General features: G+C 45.1%; 2 protein-coding genes across 2 annotated transcripts in view; one reads left to right on the top strand and one right to left on the bottom strand.

Moving 5' to 3' along the window:
• The window catches only part of LOC129854177 (aryl hydrocarbon receptor nuclear translocator 2-like), a 60,304-nt gene extending 51,239 nt beyond the window's left edge, over positions 1-9,065 (top strand). Inside the window, exons 10-11 of the mRNA XM_055920963.1 lie at positions 5,382-5,527; positions 7,553-9,065. Of these exons, the coding sequence (XP_055776938.1) occupies positions 5,382-5,527; positions 7,553-7,651 (245 nt within the window). The 3' untranslated portion in view covers positions 7,652-9,065. The remainder of the gene's footprint in view (positions 1-5,381; positions 5,528-7,552) is intronic.
• LOC129854181 (cytochrome c oxidase subunit 4 isoform 1, mitochondrial-like) overlaps positions 1-24,234 on the bottom strand; it is a 230,642-nt gene that overhangs the window by 147,970 nt on the left and 58,438 nt on the right. The gene's annotated exons all lie outside the window — the stretch shown is intronic.

Genomic DNA, 24,234 nt, shown 5'->3' with positions numbered 1-24,234 from the left:
GGTCAAAGCTAAATGTACTATGTGCTGGGGTTGCCTTGCAGTCCAACCAAGCGGAATGGAATCCACACCAGATATTCAGCAGTTACAGGTAGAGAGCAGAGTGTTTTTGATGACAGATGTTGCTGTCGTTACATATGAGATATTAAAAATGGAAAAGAACAGACGGCAGCACTTTCATAACCCTCTCCCCCTCAGTCGTCCAGAATCTGTCCAGGCTATAATTTACTGTTGGAGCAGAACATCTAGCTTGTGCATTTAAATAGTGTATTAGAATGTATTAGTAGTAGTGACACATCTCAGGGCGTCATAGATCTCTCTGTCTCTCTCTCATCTGTCCTCTCTGTCTCTCTCCCTATTTCTCTGTCCTCCCTCTTTCTCTCTCCTCCCTCTTTCTCTCTCTCCTGTCTTTTTCTTAATCTCTCTCAGCTGGGGGGAATGTGTGTCTGGTCTAGCCATGACCATCTGATGAGCTTTTAATGGACAATCATTACACTAATGGACTAGTTCTCTATCCTTCTGTCTCTTTCTGTCTCTCTGACACACATACTCTCCCTTTGTCCTTCTGTCTCTTTATTTCTCTCTCTCTCCTCTGGGCTAGTCTTGGTGCAGAGACAGAGGTGAGGAGAGATATATTAAGAAATAGAAGTGAATTACAGCCGCTCTGTTTCTCAGCACTTCTCATTTCCTCTGTCGTTGTGTGTTTTGTCATTTCCCTTTATTGTTGCGTTTGTTTACTTTGTCAGTCATTTACCGATTTGTTTCCATTCTATAAACAAACAATCATCCCTCTGCTCACCTGACTAATCGTTCCTCTCCTCCTTTATTTCTGCTCGCGTTCCTCCCTCCCCCCTCATTATTTACGGCAATAAGCTGTAAAGGTTCCGTGTGCTGAGGAGTGTGTTTATGGTCATCTCTCTCAGCAGCAGGATATGAGTTATGCTAGGGGATATATTGTAGAGATTATCAATCTGCTTCTGTTTAATGTGGAGAGACCCCCCACCCACCCACCTCTCTCACACACACACACACACACACAGAGAGAACTCATAGCTCTGAAATCATCCCCCTACAGGGTGTCATGCAGTGTGTTAGTGCACCAGACAGTATTTGTCTCCCTGTGTGTCTGTCTGTCTGTCTGGCTCAGTATGTGTCTGTCTGTAGAGAGGAGAGAGGAAATGAAGTGGAACGACTGCTGCTGTGTTTCTCACTTGTGAGAGTGTGTGAGGTCATCACAGTGGGACACAGCCAGGCCGCTCGTCAATGCTCTGTATGTGAGGTCATCACAGTGGGACACGGATATCTCACCGTCTTTAATATTCCAGCTTGGAGGAACATGTAATTTAGAAATCTCACTGTCTTTAATATTCCAGCTTGGAGGAACATGTAATTTAGAAATCTCACTGTCTTTAATATTCCAGCTTGGAGGAACATGTAATTTAGAAATCTCACTGTCTTTAATATTCCAGCTTGGAGGAACATGTAATTTAGAAATCTCACTGTCTTTAATATTCCAGCTTGGAGGAACATGTAATTTAGAAATCTCACTGTCTTTAATATTCCAGCTTGGAGGAACATGTAATTTAGAAATCTCACTGTCTTTAATATTCCAGCTTGGAGGAACATGTAATTTAGAAATCTCACTGTCTTTAATATTCCAGCTTGGAGGAACATGTAACTTATATCTCACTGTCTTTAATATTCCAGCTTGGAGGAACATGTAATTTAGAAATCTCAATGTCTTTAATATTCCAGCTTGGAGGAACATGTAATTTAGAAATCTCACTGTCTTTAATATTACAGCTTGGAGGAACATGTAATTTAGAAATCTCACTGTCTTTAATATTCCAGCTTGGAGGAACATGTAATTTAGAAATCTCACTGTCTTTAATATTCCAGCTTGGAGGAACATGTAACTTATATCTCACTGTCTTTAATATTCCAGCTTGGAGGAACATGTAACTTATATCTCACTGTCTTTAATATTCCAGCTTGGAGGAACATGTAATTTAGAAATCTCACTGTCTTTAATATTCCAGCTTGGAGGAACATGTAATTTAGAAATCTCACTGTCTTTAATATTCCAGCTTGGAGGAACATGTAACTTATATCTCACTGTCTTTAATATTCCAGCTTGGAGGAACATGTAATTTAGAAATCTCACTGTCTTTAATATTACAGCTTGGAGGAACATGTAATTTAGAAATCTCACTGTCTTTAATATTCCAGCTTGGAGGAACATGTAATTTAGAAATCTCACTGTCTTTAATATTCCAGCTTGGAGGAACATGTAATTTAGAAATCTCAATGTCTTTAATATTCCAGCTTGGAGGAACATGTAATTTAGAAATCTCACTGTCTTTAATATTACAGCTTGGAGGAACATGTAACTTATATCTCACTGTCTTTAATATTCCAGCTTGGAGGAACATGTAGTTTAGAAATCTCACTGTCTTTAATATTACAGCTTGGAGGAACATGTAACTTATATCTCACTGTCTTTAATATTCCAGCTTGGAGGAACATGTAGTTTACATGCCCCCAATACATCATACCACATACCTCAGTTTATTACCCAGTATGAGTTCTGCCTGTGGATTATTCCTGATGTGTGGCACAGATGGCACCCTATTCCCTATATAGTGCACTTTATAGGGCTCTGGTCAAAAGTAGAGCACTATATACAGTTGAAGTCAGAAGTTTACATACACCTTAGCTAAATACATTTAAACTCAGTTTTTCACAATTCCTGACATTTAATCTTAGTAAAAATTCCCTGTCTTAGGTCAGTTAGGACCACCCCTTTATTTTAAGAATGTGAAATGTCAGATGCTCTGTAGAGAATGATTTATTTCAGGTTTTATTTCTTTCATCACATTCCCAGTGGGTCAGAAGTTTAGATACACTCAATTAGTATTCGGTAGCATTGCCTTAAAATTGTTTAACTTGGGTCAAACGTTTTGGGTAGCCTTCCACAAGCTTCCCACGATAAGTTGGGTGAATTTTGGCCCATTCCTCCTGACAGAGCTGGTGTAAATGAGTCAGGTTTGTAGGCCGCCTTGCTCACACACGCTTTTTCAGTTCTGCCCACACATTTTCTATGGGATTGAGGTGAGGGCTTTGTGATGGCCACTCCAATACCTTGACTTTGTTGTCCTTAAGCCATTTTGCAACAACTTTTGAAGTATGCTTGGGGTCATTGTCCATTTGGAAGACCCATTTGTGACCAAACTTTAACTTCCTGACTGATGTCTTGAGATGTTGCTTCAATATATCCACATAATTTTCCTCCCTCATGATGCCATTTATTTTGTGAAGTGCACCAGTCCCTCCTGCAGCAAAGCATCCCCACAACATGATGCTGCCACCCCCATGCTTCACAGTTGGGATGGTGTTCTTTGGCTTGCAAGCCTCCCCCGTTTTCTTCCAAAAAATGGCCAAAGAGTTCTATTTTTGTTTGATCAGACCAGAGGACATTTCTCCAAAAAGTACGATCTTTGTCCCCATGTGCAAACCGTGGTCTGACTTTATGGCGGTTTTGGAGCAGTGGCTTCTTCCTTGCTGAGCGGCCTTTCAGGTTATGTCGATATAGGACTCGTTTTACTGTGGATAGACACTTTTGTACCTGTTTCCTCCAGCATTTTCACAAGGCCCTATGCTGCTGTTCTGGGATTGATTTGCACTTTTCGCACCAAAGTACGTTCATCTCTAGGATACAGAATGCGCCTCCTTCCTGAACGGTATGACGGCTGCCTGGTCCCATGGTGTTTATACTTGCGTACTATTGTTTGTACAGATGAACGTGGTACTTTCAGTCGTTTGGAAATTGTTCCCAAGGATGAACCAGACTTGTGGAGGTCTACAATTTTTTTTCTGAGGTCTTGGCTGATTTCTTTTGATTTTCCCTTGATGTCAAGTAAAGAGGCACTGAGTTTGAAGGTAGGCCTTGAAATACATCCACAGGTACACCTCCAATAGATTCAAATGATGTCAATTAGCCTATCAGAAGCTTCTAAAGCCATGACAATTTCTGGAAGTTTCCAAGCTGTTTAAAGGCACAGTCAACTTAGTGTATGTAAACTTCTGACCCACTGGAATTGTGATACAGTGAATTATATGTGACATAATCTGTCTGTAAACAATTGTTGGACAAATTACTTGTCATGCACAAAGTAGATGTCCTAACCGACTTGCCAAAACTATAGTTTGTTAACAAGAAATGTATGGAGGGGTTGAAAAATGAGATTTCATGACTTCAACTGTGTACTAGGGTCCCAATAGGGAGGCCCAGCTAGATCTGTGTCTTTGTGCAGTGGTTGGACTGGAGACTGGTGCTGTATCACTTCATGGTGATTCTAGAGTCACAGTATTGTCCGTTAGGAACACCTACGTGAAATATCAGACACCTTGGGTACACTCAGCAAATCAATACATTTATGAGTAGGATGTCTTCCTCGTTACAATGGCTCTGACACATTCGTGGTACAGAAACACACCCCAAACACTGATTTCTATTTGATAAATGACATGTCGCTCTAGGAAGCCAACAGCGCGTGGCTCCCTCTCTGCTCCTCACAGATAAGGATTTATTGACTATTCATGTCAAGACTTCAAAGCTGTTTATGACGTCAGCTAGATAAAACATTGGTTTTACAGCCTTACTAGCTACTGCATAACTTTCCCCTGTCATTGTATGTAAGTGTTTTATGGGATAGGGGTGTGTGTGTGTGTGTGTGTGTGTGTGTGTGTGTGTGTGTGTGTGTGTGTGTGTGTGTGTGTGTGTGTGTGTGTGTGTGTGTGTGTGTGTGTGTGTGGTACATGTCCACATACATGAATGCAGACCTGCATGTTGGTGCTGGTATCCAACTCTACAGAAACATTCCTAACAGCAGCTCTAACCTCTCCCCTGAGGGAATATGTATTATTCCCTACATAGTGCACTACTTTTTGATCAGGGCTGTCTATATATAGCACTATATAGGGGACAGGGTTCCATTTGGCATGTAGACATGTATTAGTGTTGGTCCTGTAGGGAACATTGATGACTATATCCTATCTGAACACCAAGGATGGTGAAGGGTCACCTCACACTAACACAATGTGTTGCTGACTGCTCACTGTGTCTCTCCTCCCCCCGTCCTCCCTTTCTTCTTTCTCCTCCTCCCCCTCCCTCCTCTCTCTTCTTTCTCCTCCTCCCTCCCCTCCCTTTCTTCTTTCTCCTCCTCCCCCTCCCTCCTCCCTCTCCCCTCCTCCTCTCTTCTTTCTCCTCCTCCCTCCCCTCCCTTTCTTCTTTCTCCTCCTCCCTCTCCCCTCCTCCTCTCTCTTCTTTCTCCTCCTCCCTCTCCCCCTCTCCCTCTTCTTTCTCCTCCTCCCTCTCTCTCTAGATGTGTCAGGAGAGGGCAGTCAGAGTGGGGGTCAGTTCCAGGGTCGGCCCAGTGAGGTCTGGTCCCAATGGCAGAACCAGCACCATGGCCAGCAGGGAGGAGAGCCACACTCACACCCCAACCCCTCCCAGACAGAGGTGTTCCAGGTAAGAGACACGCCCTAACCTCTCCCAGACAGAGGTGTTCCAGTTAAGAGAGACACACCCTAACCCCTCCCAGACAGAGGTGTTCCAGGTAAGAGACACGTCCTAACCCCTCCCAGACAGCGGTGTTCCAGGTAACAGAGACACACCCTAACCCCTCCCAGACAGAGGTGTTCCAGTTAATAGAGAGACACACCCTAACCCCTCCCAGATAGAGGTGTTCCAGTTAATACAGAGACACGTCCTAACCCCTCCCAGATAGAGGTGTTCCAGTTAATACAGAGACACGTCCTACCCCCTCCCAGTCAGAGGTGTTCCAGTTAAGAGACACACCCTAACCCCTCCCAGACAGAGGTGTTCCAGGTAATACAGAGACACACCCTAACCCCTCCCAGACAGAGGTGTTCCAGTTAAGAGACACACCCTAACCCCTCCCAGACAGAGGTGTTCCAGTTAAGAGACACACCCTAACCCCTCCCAGACAGAGGTGTTCCAGGTAATACAGAGACACACCCTAACCCCTCCCAGACAGAGGTGTTCCAGGTAATACAGAGACACACCCTAACCCCTCCCAGACAGAGGTGTTCCAGGTAATACAGAGACACGTCCTAACCCCTCCCAGACAGAGGTGTTCCAGTTAAGAGACACACCCTAACCCCTCCCAGACAGAGGTGTTCCAGAGACACACCCTAACCACTCCCAGACAGAGGTGTTCCAGGTAATACAGAGACACACCCTAACCCCTCCCAGACAGAGGTGTTCCAGTTAAGAGACACACCCTAACCCCTCCCAGACAGAGGTGTTCCAGGTAATACAGAGACACACCCTAACCCCTCCCAGACAGAGGTGTTCCAGTTAAGAGACACACCCTAACCCCTCCCAGACAGAGGTGTTCCAGGTAATACAGAGACACACCCTAACCACTCCCAGACAGAGGTGTTCCAGGTAATACAGAGACACGTCCTAACCCCTCCCAGACAGAGGTGTTCCAGGTAATACAGAGACACGTCCTAACCCCTCCCAGACAGAGGTGTTCCAGGTAATACAGAGACACGTCCTAACCCCTCCCAGACAGAGGTGTTCCAGTTAAGAGACACACCCTAACCCCTCCCAGACAGAGGTGTTCCAGTTAAGAGACACACCCTAACCCCTCCCAGACAGAGGTGTTCCAGGTAATACAGAGACACACCCTAACCCCTCCCAGACAGAGGTGTTCCAGTTAAGAGACACACCCTAACCCCTCCCAGACAGAGGTGTTCCAGGTAATACAGAGACACACCCTAACCCCTCCCAGACAGAGGTGTTCCAGGTAATACAGAGACACACCCTAACCCCTCCCAGACAGAGGTGTTCCAGGTAATACAGAGACACACCCTAACCCCTCCCAGACAGAGGTGTTCCAGGTAATACAGAGACACACCCTAACCCCTCCCAGACAGAGGTGTTCCAGGTAATACAGAGACACACCCTAACCCCTCCCAGACAGAGGTGTTCCAGGTAATACAGAGACACACCCTAACCCCTCCCAGACAGAGGTGTTCCAGGTAATACAGAGACACACCCTAACCACTCCCAGACAGAGGTGTTCCAGGTAATACAGAGACACACCCTAACCCCTCCCAGACAGAGGTGTTCCAGTTAAGAGACACACCCTAACCCCTCCCAGACAGAGGTGTTCCAGGTAATACAGAGACACACCCTAACCCCTCCCAGACAGAGGTGTTCCAGGTAATACAGAGACACGTCCTAACCCCTCCCAGACAGAGGTGTTCCAGGTAACACAGCGAGACACTAACTCTTCCAGGTATCATGCACACCAATCCCAAGCTCCAATATCCTACAGTAATCCATGTGTGTGGGAGGCGGGACGAGAGGTCACCTTGGACGCACTGGGCTTCAATGGCTGATTTCCTCTTCTTCCCTGGCCTGAGCCCAGTGTACACAGTGCTGTCTGATATGGCTCCACATGAAAGTCTGTGTCCCTTACCCTGACCTTTCCTCTCTCCCTCCCCGTCTGTCTCTCTGTAGGACATGTTGCCGATGGCAGGAGACCCAACACAAGGAACAGCCAACTACAACATTGAAGACTTTGCTGATCTGGGCATGTTCCCTCCCTTCTCCGAGTAGAACCCTTTAACGTTCTATCAATGGAACACTGCTCTGTTCTTCCACTAGAACCCTCTGATAGTGGAAAAGGAATAGAACGCAATGTGCTGGTTCCTTCATGGCTCCCCAACCTCACACACACCCTTTATCACACACACACTTTATCACACAGTGAATGTCCAGATGCACCCTCTCATAAACACTCTGACACCTCTTTCCTTTACGAGAAGAGAGTTGCTTCTATACAAGACTGGGACATTGCTAGTGGTGTACTGACCTTTTCCTTTGTAATAATGTCTTCATTCACTTAAATGATGCCTGTTCTTTTAACAAAGGCTTGTCAATTTAAAGGTGCAATCTGTAACGTTAATTTCCCCTAGTGGCATCTTGAAGTACTACAAAATATGCCAAGAAGCAGTAAAAAAATACAAAGCCTAGAAAATTCACCAGTGCAGATCCCCCCCCCGCCTTCCGTTTGCAAACAATTGCAGGGGCAGGCAGCACTTTTGGGGGGGAAACAAAAATTACAGATTGCACCTTTTAAGCTGCCAATATCCACTTTGCACTCCATTTGAAGTCTACTCTGCCAAACTGCTCCGGGCCAAGAGACACTCACCACGCTGATCAATGTTGGTACCATCGATACGTATTATCATACAGTATGTCACTGCTGCTCCTCCCTCAGTATTACATTAAGCTTTATGCTGTAAATTATACCTATATGTAGTGATGTTCATAACACCTAGATAAAACCTACCGAAGTCTAGAAGGATTCTGTGTAGAAAAAAATTAAATAAAGATTTCACTCACTGGCAAAAGTCGCTAAGCTACAATGCTTAAGTGCACTTCATCGAAGCTAACCGCTAAAACTCACCAGCTTGCTAAAAAGGGAAAAACCGCCATACCGCCAAAGCAACGCAGTACAGTATATATACTAGTTTAGTGTATCCTTGTGGCTCTCGCTGCTCTACTTTATAACTTTATTATATTATTCTCTTTTCTGATTATTAACAGAGACTGAATTCTACTTTATAGCGAGGGAACTTTTACATGATAGATTGTGTACCGTGTCTCTGGTTAATGACTGATGGGACAGAATGATAGATTGTGTACCGTGCCTCTGGTTAATGACTGATGGGACAGAATCTACAACTGGAATCCTTTTGCTAAAAAAAAAGTCTAAAAATGTATGTTTTTGTAAATAATGTGATTTTTATGTTGACTCGTTACTTTTACACAGTATACGTTGTTTTTTGTGTAGGGTTATGTAGGTGTCATCAATGTGTGCAATGTGAGTACATATTTAACTATCGGTATTTAGTTTAGTCTTAATTGTACATTGAGTTTAAGGAACCTGTATAAAATTGTGTAAATGTTACCCATTATTTTTGTTTAACACATTTTTGTGCTTGTGAAAATAAATGTTTATTGGTTACGTGGCTTCTAATCAAAGAAGTGTTTCCGGGCAGATTTTTGTGTCATGGAATATAGTGCAGAAATAATAAACACAAAACCATAAAGTGCAAGAAGAACATTGGAGAACACGGGGGAAACATGGTTTTATTTCTAATTGTTCCAGACAAGTAATAGTGTGCCATTGTTTGAGACACATCCTTGTCTGGTGTTTTTGTAATGGAGACAATCTCCAATCTAGTCTAAAGATTAGATTTACCAAGGGATATGTTAGGTCTGTCTCTACTGTAGGTTTCCATTTCTTGTCAAAACATATAGTCATGAGAAGATGTGTGTGTGTGTTTATCACTCATTCATTGGAGTCCTCCAGAGCCCTGTCCTAGTGCCAGTAGCAACAGTGTGCCCTTCCTTTCTGGGAGGAATCAGGGTGGACGTGAGGGAGGTGCTGAGTTGGGATCTCTCCCATTGTTCACAGTCTGAAGGTGTGTGTGCTTGAGTACTTACTTGTGTGTGGTGATTTCACAGGCATCTCCCTCTCTTTCCACACTATCACTTCACACAAGACAAGATGGGTGTGTGTCTGTTTTACTTTAGGTGGATGTGGTGGACTTACCGGGACATCTGCAGAAAGAACATCAAAATGGCTACCTCTTCCTTTCTCGTTCACGAACACACTGAGATGACTAGATATGAGGCAAAAAAATACAACATTTAAACACTGTTGAACTTGAAAAAGGAAGTGACACAGTAAGAAAACCTTTTAATAACCATAAGAAAAAATCTGTCGTTCTGCCCCTGAAGAAGGCAGTTAACCCACTGTTCCTAGGCCGTCACTGTAAATAAGAATTTGTTCTTAACTGACTTGCCTAGTTAAAAAGGTTAAATAAACAAAAAACAATTAAATTGACCAAAAATGCAGTTTACCTTATGCAGAAAGAATGTGTACACCTCTGCCTTTACCATCACCTACAATGGCTAAAATGTGGATCTGGTGCACGAATACAGGTGCAAATGATTAGGAAATATTAGAGAGTAACTTGGGAGTGTACAGCCTTCCATAAAGATTAGAAACTTGGTTTGGTCTTAACCATATGGGTGTATGGTAACACATCAGCCAAGATCAAAAGACCTCAGAGGCCCTCCGAAGAAAGATTACTGATGACCATGAGTCTGGGAGGGTTTACAAATCCATTTCCAAGCATTTCGAAGTACATCGTTCCACTGACCGACAGATCATCTACAAATGGAGAAAATTCCAGACCACTGGCAATCTACCTGGTAAAGGTCGTCCCACCAAATTCAGGCCAAGAGCTGACCCAAAAGATCCTCATAGAAGTCTCTAAGAACCACAGGGTAACATCAAGGGGTCTACAGGCCTCTCTTGACACAATCAATGTCAAAGTGCATGAGTCAACTGTCAGAAAGAAACTGCACAAACTTGCCCTACATGGGAGGTCAGGAAGGAAGAAGTCTGCTCTCAAAATAGAATATCAAGACCAGAGTGACGTTTGCCAGACGACACCTGGGTAAAGACCAAAACTACTGGAACAATGTGGTCTGTACAGATGAGTCAAAGGTGGAGTTGTTTGGCCGCAATTACAGACGCCATCTTTGGCGAAAACAAAACACTGCCTTTGAACAGAAGCACCTCATACCAACCGTAAAGCATGGAGGCGGTGGAATTATGGTTTATGGCTGCTTTTCTGCCTGAGGGCCTGGCCAACTTGCCATCATTTAGTCAAACATAAATTCCATATTGTACCTGAGAATTCTTGAGGAGAATGTGAGGCCATCTGTCAAGAAGCTGAAGCGAACATGAATCTTGCAACAGAACAATGATCCAAAACACACAAGCAAAGCTACAACAGAATGGCTCAACAAGAACAAATGGAGGGTTATGAGATGGCCGAGTCAAAGCCCAGATCTGAATCCTAACGAAATGCTGTGGGGGAACTTGAAGCGGGACGTGCATGCAAGAAATCCCTCGAACATGACACTGTTAAAGCAGTACTGTAAAGAAGAGTGGGGAAAAATCCTCCCAGTCGATATAAGAGACTGATAGACAGTTACAAGAAACGGCTACATTGAAGTTATTTCAGCCAACACCAGCTATTGAAGCTAGGGGTTTACTTTAAAAAACAAAACTTATTTAAGATCTTTTTTTTATGAATAAATGATTGCAAAGTATAATCTTTCAGTTAAATTAGGTTATCTTTATCTGTCAGTGTTGAAGTGAAGATTACATATCCATCTGTCCAAATACAAATACTTTCCAGGGGCTGTACTTATTTTCCCTGCTGTATTTAGAGTTTGTCAGCTTTACGAACGCATGTGATGCTAGGGTCCTGCGTCCACCATAGTTGCCGAAACTTTGCTTGAAAGAATGGTCTGAGAGGAAAATATTGGAGATGGCACACTGAAAAGGGTTTCAGTGTGAACGGGTTTTATGGGAGGATTCAATAACACTTCACAGGAGATGGATGTGTGTGTTTTCAGGTGGCTCTAGTGTATTTAACCTACTTGGACCTTGTTCTCCTGACACCAGTGTAACTACTCTACTGAATCTGGTTGCTTTCAAAATACACATCCTGACATGTTACTGTACAGCTTGAATGATAGACCCTAGTGTGAAGACAGTGGAACCTTTTGCTCGTTGTGAACAAGCTAGCTTGCTAACGTTATGTACAGTGTGTGTCTTGCAAATCGTATCCTAAAGGTGATATTTTCAGGTCCTTTGAAAGCAAAATGTATTTTGGAGAACTGTCACAAACACACCAGGGAACTACAACAGAGTACTGAATTCATATGTGAAAATGACCTCGAGGGTCTGGAGAGACAAATTTGTGACATACAGTGATCAATCAATCAATCACATTTATTTATAAATCCCTTTTTAAATCAGCATGTCACAAAGTGCTCTACAGAAACCCTACCTAAAACCCCAAACAGCAAGCAATGCAGATGTAGAAGCACAGTGACTAGGAAAAACTCCCTAGGAAGAAACCTAGAGAGGACCCTGACTCGGAGGGTTGGCCAGTCCTCTTCTAGCTGTGCCGGGTGGAGATTATAAGAGTACATGGCCATTTAAGGCAGATTGTTCTTCAAGATGTTCAAATGTTCATAGATGACCAGCAGGGTCAAATAATAATCACAGTGGTTGTAGAGGGTGCAACAGGTCAGTACCTCAGGAGTAAATGTCAGTTGGCTTTTCATAGCCACGCATTCAGTGGTCGAGACAGCAGGTGCGGGAGAGAAAGTCAAACAGCAGGTCCGGGACAAGGTAGCACATCTGGTGAACAGGTCAGGGTTCCCTAGCTGCAGGCAGAACAGTTGAAACTGGAGCAGCAGCACAACCAGGTGAACTGGGGACAGCCAGGAGTCATCAGACCAGGTAGTCCTGAGGCATGATCCTAGGGCTCAGGTCCTCCGGGAGGGAGAGAGGGAGAATTAGAGGGAGCATACTTAAATTCACACAGGACACCAGATAAGCCAGGAGAATTACACCAGATATAACAGACTGACCCTAGCCCCCCGGCACATAGACTATTGCAGCATAGATTCTGAGATGGGTGGGTCAGGGGACACTGTCGCCCCGTCCGACGATACCCCCGGACAGGGCCAACCAGGCAGGATATAACCCCACCCACTTTGCCAAAGCACAGCCCCCACACCACTAGAGGGATATCTTCAACCACCATCAAACCATCATGGTCACCTAATCATCCCCAGCCTCTCCCCTGTAACTATTCCCCAGGTCGTTGCTGTGAATGAGAATGTGTTCAGTCAACTTACCTGGTAAAATAACGGTAAAATAAAAATAAACTTACTACCCTGAGACAAGGCTGAGTATAGCCTATGAAGATCTCCACCGCGCAGTCCGAGGGGGCGCAAAACCGGACTCAACCCACTCAAGTGACGCACCCCTCCTAGAGATGACATGGAAGAGCACTAGTAAGCCAGTGATTCAGCTCCTGTAATAGGGTCAGAGGCAGAGAATCCCAGTGGAGGGACAACAAGGGCAGTTCGTCGCTCCAGTGTGTTGCCGTTCACCTTCGCACCCCTGGGCCAGACTACACTCAATCATAGGACCTACTGAAGAGATGAGTCTTCGGTAAAGACTTAAACATTGAGACTAAGTCTACATCTCTCACATGGATAGGCCGACCATTCCATAAAAATTGAGCTCTATAGGAGAAAGCCCTGCCTCCAGCTGTTTGCTCGGAAATTCTGTTTGCTAATTCCACATTTTACAGCCTGAATTCAAAATGGATTATATTTATTTTCCTCACCCATCTACACACAATACCCCATAATGACAAAGTGAAAACATGTTTTTAGAAATGTTTACACATTTATTGAAAATTATATACAGAAATATGTTATTTACATAAGTATTCCAAACCCAGAGTCAATACATGTTAGAACCACCTTTGGCAGCGATTACAGCTGTGAGTCTTTCTGGGTAAATCCTTTTATACACTATTATTGTACACAGTAAGTACATGCAACTTACGTTAACCAAATGACTCTTGAACGTATTTAGGCTTGACATTACTAAGGGGTTGAATACTTAGACTCAAGATATTTCAGCTTTATTTTGTATTAATTTGTAAAAATGTCTAAAAACATAATTCGACTGACATTAGGGGGTATTGTGTGTAGACCAGTGACAAATCTTAATTGAATCCATTTTAAATTCAGGCTGTAACACCACAAAATGTGTAATAAGTCCATGGGTAGCCTAGTGGTTAGAGCGTTGGGCCAGTAACCGAAAGGTTGCTAGATTGAATCCCTGAGCTGACAAGGTAAACATCTGTTGTTCTGCCTCTGAACAAGGCAGTTAACCCACTGTTCCTAGGCCGTCATTGTAAATTAGAATGTGTTGTTAACTGACTTGTCTAGTTAAATAAAGGTTAAAGATAAATACTTGCTGAGGGAAGTGTAGCTGCACTGTCCTGACTTATCTGGGGCCTCTTCCCTAGGAAGCCCTGCAATGGTGGCTTGAGTGCAGGATACAAGATGGAAGGCTAATTTTCTTCAGTCCAGGCCTCCAGGGCCGGACAAATCATTGACTTGAATGGGGACGTTCTATTCCTTCTATTTATATGCATGTAATCCTATCAAATTGAAAACCCTAGTCATTGGCGACTCCATTACCCGCAGTATTAGACTTAAAACGAATCACCCAGCGATCATACACTGTTTACCAGGGGGCAGGGCTACCGACGTTAAGGCTAATCTTAAGATGGTGCTGGCTAAAGCTAAATCTGGCGAGTGTAGAGAGTATAGAGATATTGTTATCCACGTCGGCACCAACGATGTTAGGATGAAACAGTCAGAGGTCACCAAGTGCAACATAGCTTCAGCGTGTAAATCAGCTAGAAAGATGTGTCGGCATCGAGTAATTGTCTCTGGCCCCCTCCCAGTTAGGGGGAGTGACGAGCTCTACAGCAGAGTCTCAGCACTCAATCGCTGGTTGAAAACTGTTTTCTGCCCCTCCCAAAAGATAGAATTTGTAGATAATTGGCCCTCTTTCTGGGACTCACCCACAAACAGGACCAAGCCTGACCTGCTAAGGAGTGACGGACTCCATCCTACCTGGAGGGGTGCTCTCATCTTATCTACCAACATAGATAGGGCTCTAACTCCTTTAGCCCCACAATGAAATAGGGTGCAGGCCAGGCAGCAGGCTGTTAGCCAACCTGCCAGCTTAGTGGAGTCTGCCAATAGCACAGTCAGTGTAGTCAGCTCAGCCATACCCATTGAGACTGTGTCTGTGCCTCGACCTAGGTTGGGCAAAACTAAACATGGCGGTGTTCGCCTTAGCAATCTTATTAGGATAAAGACCTCCTCCATTCCTGCCATTATTGAAAGAGATCGTGATACCTCACATCTCAAAATAGGGTTACTTAATGTTAGATCCCTCACTTCAAAGGCAGTCATAGTCAATGAACTAATCACTGATCATAATCTTGATGTGATTGGCCTGACTGAAACATGGCTTAAGCCTGATGAATTTACTGTGTTAAATGAGGCCTCACCTCCTGGTTACACTAGTGACCATATCCCCCGTGCATCCCGCAAAGGCGGAGGTGTTGCTAACATCTACAATAGCAAATTTCAATTTACAAAAAAAAAAATGGCGTTTTCGTCTTTTGAGCTTCTAGTCATGAAATCTATGCAGCCTACTCAATCACTTTTTATAGCTACTGTTTACAGGCCTCCTGGGCCATATACAGCGTTCCTCTCTGAGTTTCCTGAATTCCTATCAGACCTTGTAGTCATAGCAGATCATATTCTAATTTTTGGTGATTTTAATATTCACATGGAGAAGTCCACAGACCCACTCCAAAAGTCTTTCGGAGCCATCATCGACTCAGTGGGTTTTGTCCAACATGTCTCTGGACCTACTCACTGCCACAGTCATACTCTGGACCTAGTTTTGTCCCATGGAATAAATGTTGTAGATCTTAATGTTTTTCCACATAATTCTGGACTATCGGACCACCATTTTATTACGTTTGCAATCGCAACAAATAATCTGCTCAGACCCCAACCAAGGAGCATCAAAAGTCGTGCTATAAATTCTCAGACAACACAAAAATTCCTTGATGCCCTTCCAGACTCCTTCTGCCTACCCAAGGACGTCAGAGGACAAAAATCAGTTAACCACTTAACTGAGGAACTCAATTTAACCTTGCGCAATACCCTAGATGCAGTTGCACCCCTAAAAACGAAAAACATTTGTCATAAGAAACTAGCTCCCTGGTATACAGAAAATACCCGAGCTTTGAAGCAAGCTTCCAGGAAATTGGAACGGAAATGGCGCCACACAAAACTGGAAGTCTTCCGACTAGCTTGGAAAGACAGTACCGTGCAGTACCGAAGAGCCCTCACTGCTGCTCGATCATCCTACTTTTCCAACTTAATCGAGGAAAATAAGAACAATCCAAAATTTCTTTTTGATACTGTTGCAAAGCTAACTAAAAAGCAGCATTCCCCAAGAGAGGATGGCTTTCACTTCAGCAGTAATAAATTCATGAACTTCTTTGAGGAAAAGATCATGACCATTAGAAAGCAAATTACGGACTCCTCTTTGAATCTGCGTATTCCCCCAGGGCTTAGCTGTCCTGGATCTGCACAGCTCTGCGAGGGCCTGGGATCGGGAGAGACACTTAAGTGTTTTAGTACTATATCTCTTGACACAATGATGAAAATAATCATGGCCTCTAAACCTTCAAGCTGCATACTGGATCCTATTCCTACTAAACTGCTGAAGGAGCTGCTTCCTGTGCTTGGCCCTCCTATGTTGAACATAATAAACAGCTCTCTATCCACCGGATGTGTACCAAACTCACTAAAAGTGGCAGTGATAAAGCCTCTCTTGAAAAAGCCAAACCTTGACCCGGAAAATATAAAAAACTATCGGCCTATATCGAATCTTCCATTCCTCTCAAAAATTTTAGAAAAAGCTGTTGCGCAGCAACTCACTGCCTTTCTGAAGACAAACAATGTATACGAAATGCTTCAGTCTGGTTTTAGACCCCATCATAGCACTGAGACTGCACTTGTGAAGGTGGTAAATGACCTTTTAATGGCGTCAGACCGAGGCTCTGCATCTGTCCTCGTGCTACTAGACCTTAGTGCTGCCTTTGACACCATCGATCACCACATTCTTTTGGAGAGACTGGAAACCCAAATTGGTCTACACGGACAAGTTCTGGCCTGGTTTAGATCTTACCTGTCGGAAAGATATCAGTTTGTCTCTGTGAATGGTCTGTCCTCTGACAAATCAACTGTACATTTCGGTGTTCCTCAAGGTTCCGTTTTAGGACCACTATTGTTTTCACTATATATTTTACCTCTTGGGGATGTTATTCGAAAACATAATGTTAACTTTCACTGCTATGCGGATGACACACAGCTGTACATTTCAATGAAACATGGTGAAGCCCCAAAATTGCCCTCGCTAGAAGCCTGTGTTTCAGACATAAGGAAGTGGATGGCTGAAAACTTTCTACTTTCTACAAAACAGAGATGCTTGTTCTAGGTCCCAAGAAACAAAGAGATCTTCTGTTAAATCTGACAATTCATCTTGATGGTTGTAAAGTCGTCTCAAATAAAACTGTGAAGGACCTCGGCGTTACTCTTGACCCTGATCTCTCTTTTGACGAACATATCAAGACTGTTTCAAGGACAGCTTTTTTCCATCTACGTAACATTGCAAAAATCTGAAATTTTCTGTCCAAAAATGATGCAGAAAAATTAATCCATGCATTTGTTACTTCTAGGTTAGACTACTGCAATGCCCTACTTTCCGGCTACCCGGATAAAGCACTAAATAAACTTCAGTTAGTGCTAAATACGGCTGCTAGAATCCTGACTAGAACCAAGAAATTTGATCATATTACTCCAGTGCTAGCTTCCCTACACTGGCTTCCCGTTAAGGCAAGGGCTGATTTCAAGGTTTTACTGTTAACCTTTAAAGCGTTACATGGGCTTGCTCCTACCTATCTTTCCGAGTTGGTCCTGCCGTACATACCTACACGTACGCTACGGTCACAAGACGCAGGCCTCCTAATTGTCCCTAAAATTTCTAAGCAAACAGCTGGAGGCAGGGCTTTCTCCTATAGATCTCCATTTTTATGGAACAGTCTGCCTACCCATGTGAGAGACGCAGACTCAGTCTCAACCTTTAAGTCTTTACTGAAGACTTATCTCTTCAGTAGGTCATATGATTGAGTGTAGTCTGGCCCAGGAGTGTGAAGGTGAACGGAAAGGCTCTGGAGCAACGAACCGCCCTTGCTGTCTCTCCAGGGCCGGTTCCCCTCTCTCCACTGGGATTCTCTGCCTCTAACCCTGTTACTGGGGCTGAGTCACTGGCTTGCTGGTGCTCTTTCATGCCGTCCCTAGGAGGGGTGCGTCACTTGAGTGGGTTGAGTTACTGACGTGAACTTCCTGTCTGGGTTGGCGCCCCCCCTTGATTGTGCTGTGGTGGAGACCTTTGTGGGCTATACTCGGCCTTGTCTCAGGATTGTAAGTTGGTGGTTGAGGATATCCCTCTAGTGGTGTGGGGGCTGTGCTTTGGCAGAGTGGGTGGGGTTATATCCTTCCTGTTTGGCCCTGTCCGGGGGTTTCTTCGGATGGGGCCACAGTGTCTCCTGACCGCTCCTGTCTCAGCCTCCAGTATTTATGCTGCAGTAGTTTATGTGTCGGGGGGCTAGGGTCAGTTGGAATACTTCTCCTGTCTTATCCAGTGTCCTGTGTGAATTTAAGTATGCTCTCTCTAATTCTCTCGTTCTCTCTTTCTCTCTGAGAACCTGAGCCCTAGGACCATACGTCAGGACTACCGGGCATGCTGACACCTTGCTGTCCCCAGTCCGCCCGGCCTTGCTGCTATTCCAGTTTCAACTGTTTCTGCCTGCGGTTACGAAACCCCTACCTGTCCCAGACCTGCTGTTTTCAACTCTTAATGATCGGCTATGAAAAGCCAACTGAGATTTATTCCTGATTATTATTTGACCATGTTTGTCATTTATGAACATTTTGAAAATCTTGGCTCTCTCTAATTTTCTCCTTCTCTCTTTCTCTCGGAGGACCTGAGCCCTAGGACCATACGTCGGGACTACCGGCCGTGGTGACTCCTTGCTGCCCCCAGTCCGCCTGGCCTTGCTGCTATTCCAGTTTCAACTCTTCTGCCTGCGGTTATGGAACCCCTACCTGTCCCAGACCTGCTGTTTTCAACTCTTAATGATCGGCTATGAAAAGCCAACTGAGATTTATTCCTGATTATTATTTGACCATGCTTGTCATTTATGAACATTTTGAAAATCTTGGCTCTCTCTAATTTTCTCCTTCTCTCTTTCTTTCTCTCGGAGGACCTGGGCCCTAGGACCATGCGTCGGGACTGCCGCCCGTGGTGACTCCTTGCTGTCCCCAGTCCGCCTGGCCTTGCTGCTATTCCAGTTTCAGCTGTTCTGCCTGCGGTTATGGAACCGCCACCTGTCCCAGACCTGTTGTTTTTCAACTCTTAATGATCAGCTATGAAAAGCCAACTGAAAATTATTCATGATTATTATTTGACCATGCTTGTCACTTATGAACATTTTTGAACATCTTGGCATAGTTCTGTTATAATCTCCACCCGGCACAGCCAGAAGAGGACTGGCCACCCCTCATAGCCTGGTTCCTCTCTAGGTTTCTTCCTAGGTTTTGGCCTTTCTAGGGAGTTTTTCCTAGCCACCGTGCTTCTACACCTGCATTCTAGCTGTTTGGGGTTTTAGGCTGGGTTTCTGTACAGCACTTCGAGATATTATCTGATGTACGAAGGGCTATATAAAATAAAATTGATTGATTGATTGATTGATCAAATAGGCGAAATCCGGATAGATAACTTCTGAAAAACTGGGCCCAGGTCATCAGAAATACTGCTGAGTTGCATCTTTCTCTCTGTTCAGAGAGTAATTCAAACCTGGCACATCAAGTGGGTGGAATCTTCCACCCACCATTATGAAATTAACTAGCAGGGAGGGGGGGAAGAAAAGCAGTGAAGGCCTGTAACACCAGGCTGGGGTTAACCGTGAGGTTAGCATTAACTCTGAGGGATCCAGGTAGATCCTCACTGAGATTGCAATATCACAGTGTCCGCGGTTCTAGATGACGACATTGGCCACGTTCCAGGCTGACTACATTGCAGACGCATGCCAGATCTCACAACGACTGGATAGGTGTTTAACATATCAGCTAACCACATCATGTGATATAGCAATCTGATTCCCAACTGCGCAGTCTGACGTGGCACACAACCATTGTTGATGCAATGCATGTAGTTGGCCTGGAACGTGATCAATACAAACTGAAATCCATGGGCATGACCGTGGTCACGTTCCAGGCTGATTATTGTAGTCATGTTGCACGCAGAAACCAATGGTTGTGTGCCACGTAATCAACTGTGCAGTCAAGCATCAGATTGCTATAGCATACCATGTGGTTAGCTGATACAGTATGTTTAACACCTATCAAGGCGTTGTGAAATCTGGCAGCCGACTGCAATGTAGTCAGCCTGGAACGTGGTCAATAGAGTAGGCCTATCAAAAATACAAAGACAATTGATGCAGATAAGGGATATACACACACAAACAAAACAAAAAAGTGCAGTGGGCTAATTAACCATGCTCTGGTGCTGAGTAATGTTTCCTGAGACCTGAAGACTTGCGTTAGCCCGTTGAGCTGACACAGCCATCGGGGCGCTGACACAGCCATCGGGGCGCTGACACAGCCATCGGGGCGCTGACACAGCCATCGGGGCGCTGACACAGCCATCGGGGCGCTGACACAGCCATCGGGGAGCTGACACAGCCATCGGGGAGCTGACACAGTCATCGGGGAGCTAACACAGTCATGGGGGAGCTAACACAGTCATGGGGGAGCTAACACAGCCATCGGGGCGCTAACACAGCCATCGGGGCGCTAACACAATCATCGGGGAGCTAACACAGCCATCGTGGCGCTAACACAGCCATCGGGGAGCTAACACAGCCATCGGGGAGCTAACACAGCCATCGGGGCGCTAACACAGCCATCGGGGCGCTAACACAGCCATCGGGGCGCTGACACAGTCATCGGGGAGCTGACACAGCCATCGGGGAGCTAACACAGCCATCGGGGAGCTAACACAGCCATCGGGGAGCTAACACAGCCATCGGGGCGCTAACACAGTCATCGGGGAGCTAACACAGCCATCGGGGAGCTAACACAGCCATCGGGGCGCTAACACAGCCATCGGGGAGCTAACACAGCCATCGGGGCGCTAACACAGTCATCGGGGCGCTAACACAGTCATCGGGGAGCTGACAGAGTCTTGTGTCTCTCAGGAGACCTGTGTTTGAACCCTAGTCTTTCACACTTCAATGAGAATTTTACATTGAAAGGGCTTCTTGTCTAGGACTAAGCTCAATCTGTATCCGGGAAACCAGACCAAAGTGTATTGTTAATTAGAGTGTGTGGAATGTGTGACCTCCAAAGCACAGCCGAAGCAACACGATTCCCCAAGTAAACAGGTTGTTGGTGTTTTGGAGTTTGTTGCCGTTGTCTGTGCAGAAGAGCGTGATTCAAGCCTGTCAGCACACAGACGCAAAACCCAGCCCTGGCAAACACGGCAGATTTCACACACACACACACCACGGCGGATTCCAAATCTCATCTCAGTGGTGATTGCAGGGCCTGGAGCAGAGAGCTGTGTGAACGACATGCCTTTCTAAAGCACAGCATTAACAATACTTCAGCATGACTCTTTCAAATAAACACCAGGCTACCAGCTATGAGGTTATGACAATCAGGCATGATAGACTGTGGTAGACGCCAGACAAACACCAGTGCATGTAGCTACAGAAAGACCACGCCCCTAGTTAGTTATCTCTCTCAGAAATGTTTCAGAGCTTAGCAGATGTCAGATAGGTATTTACAGGCTAATCTTAGTGCGTGTCATGTCAGGTAGGAATGCAGGCCAGGAGAGCCATTTATAATTGACTACCTGTACATTCAAGACCTCGTAAATAGATTCTGGAGAGGTGTTACCAACTGAGCTTGCCAGCGTGCTTGCGGTGTGTGTGAAACTGAGCTGACATAGAGAAATCAAAGCATATGGGTGACATCATCTCACACATGCACTGTGGACAAACATTGTCTCTTAATAAAGGTAACTGTTGATTTACTATACATGATGAGGGAGATATCATACTGCATGTAGTTATTTCTTTCTCGTAAGCAGTTTTTCCTGGTCAGGACACATGGTCATAACTAGGTCCTGGACTGTTTCCTGGTCAGGGCACATGGTCATAACTAGGTCCTGGACTGTTTCCTGGTCAGGGCACATGGTCATAACTAGGTCCTGGACTGTTTCCTGGTCAGGGCACATGGTCATAACTAGGTCCTGGACTGTTTCCTGGTCAGGGCACATGGTCATAACTAGGTCCTGGACTGTTTCCTGGTCAGGGCACATGGTCATAACCAGGTCCTGGACTGTTTCCTGGTCAGGGCACATGGTCATAACTAGGTCCTGGACTGTTTCCTGGTCAGGGCACATGGTCATAACTAGGTCCTGGACTGTTTCCTGGTCAGGGCACATGGTCATAACTAGGTCCTGGACTGTTTCCTGGTCAGGGCACATGGTCATAACTAGGTCCTGGACTGTTTCCTGGTCAGGGCACATGGTCATAACTAGGCCCTGGACTGTTTCCTGGTCAGGGCACATGGTCATAACTAGGTCCTGGACTGTTTCCTGGTCAGGGCACATGGTCATAACTAGGTCCTGGACTGTTTCCTGGTCAGGGCACATGGTCATAACTAGGTCCTGGACTGTTTCCTGGTCAGGGCACATGGTCATAACCAGGTCCTGGACTGTTTCCTGGTCAGGGCACATGGTCATAACTAGGTCCTGGACTGTTTCCTGGTCAGGGCACATGGTCATAACTAGGTCCTGGACTGTTTCCTGGTCAGGGCACATGGTCATAACTAGGTCCTGGACTGTTTCTTGGTCAGGGCACATGGTCATAACTAGGTCCTGGACTGTTTCCTGGTCAGGGCACATGGTCATAACTAGGTCCTGGACTGTTTCCTGGTCAGGGCACATGGTCATAACTAGGTCCTGGACTGTTTCCTGGTCAGGGCACATGGTCATAACTAGGTCCTGGACTGTTTCTTGGTCAGGGCACATGGTCATAACTAGGTCCTGGACTGTTTCCTGGTCAGGGCACATGGTCATAACTAGGTCCTGGACTGTTTCCTGGTCAGGGCACATGGTCATAACTAGGTCCTGGACTGTTTCCTGGTCAGGGCACATGGTCATAACTAGGTCCTGGACTGTTTCTTGGTCAGGGCACATGGTCATAACTAGGTCCTGGACTGTTTCCTGGTCAGGGCACATGGTCATAACTAGGTCCTGGACTGTTTTCTGGTCAGGGCACATGGTCAGGAAAACCTGGCGCTAAAAATAACACACTAGTGACAACATCTCTGTCCTGATGGACGTTAAATCATCAGATCTCCTTCCGGTGAGAGAAATCATCTCTGTTTTGTTCAGCACAGCCCAAACCCTGGCCAATAACACTGAGTTTTGTGCTGAAAGGATACTACTTCATATTCAGAAGGAATGTGTGGGAATTGTATATTCTGCAGGGTACTTTTCTACATTCCTCGCTCTGTCAGATTACAACCTTGCTAAAAAAAACATGTCCTTTTCCAGAGGGGTGTGTGGGGCCCAGGACCAAGTTTGGGAAACTCTGCCGTAGGACATCAATTATAACTGGTGTTACCCACTTCTATAAATCAGCCGCATTGTAGTGTTTCGTGGTTGAGTGCTTTTACAGCACAGGTACATGAATATGATGGTTTCCTACCACACACACACACACACACACTGAGGGGCAGGAAGGAAAGGGCGCTCATTGGCTAGGAGCTTTACCCTCAGGCAGAATGTGTGACTTTGTGTCCTTGTCATATCTCTCACAGGAAGAGAGGCTTTAAAGAACAATTCTTTGGGGATGAACGGAATGAATTAGATTCTGCTTGTTTCATATTTTTCTCTCGATCTCACGTCGAGAGCCAGAGGCAGATTCTGGAGTCTTTTATGTCTTTTTCTGTGCATTCAACGGTTAAAGGTTCTACAGTGTATTTAATATGATGCCTAAAGCATTTCACTGCTGTCTTATTCAGGTGTTTGTAGCTTCAGGACATTAAAACTAGTACCATTAGTAACATACTTGTGTACTTTATCCAATCAGTGTAACACCTTACCAGCAGCTAGGCTACTAGCTGAGGCTGAATACAACAATCTGCTGAAGTCACCAATGACCATTTGCCTAAGTAAATAAATATAATTTGTCATTTTAACGTCAATTGGATGATTTACACTAAAGGTTATTGAGTTAAACTCATTCAATTAAAGTCAAACCTCGGTCTTTTAACCCCAGGGGAGTGAGGTTGCTGAAAGCAGGAATCCTCCCCCGGCTTTCTATCCTGATCGGCCCAGGCCCCGGCTGGACTGAACCCAACGAGGAGGTATGCAGGGCTGGTGTCTGCCAGGGGCCTTCTGGGGGTCAAATCTCCTCCAGCTGGGAGCCTATCAGTGTGGGAAACCGTGGGGGTCAAATATGTGCGTGATTGCATGTCAAATCAAAGTTTATGGGTCACGT

This window comes from Salvelinus fontinalis, chromosome 4 (genome assembly GCF_029448725.1).
Source record: "Salvelinus fontinalis isolate EN_2023a chromosome 4, ASM2944872v1, whole genome shotgun sequence".
Taxonomy (NCBI): domain Eukaryota; kingdom Metazoa; phylum Chordata; class Actinopteri; order Salmoniformes; family Salmonidae; genus Salvelinus; species Salvelinus fontinalis.
Note: the sequence above shows the minus strand (reverse complement) of the source record. Positions and strands in the feature narration are given on the sequence as shown.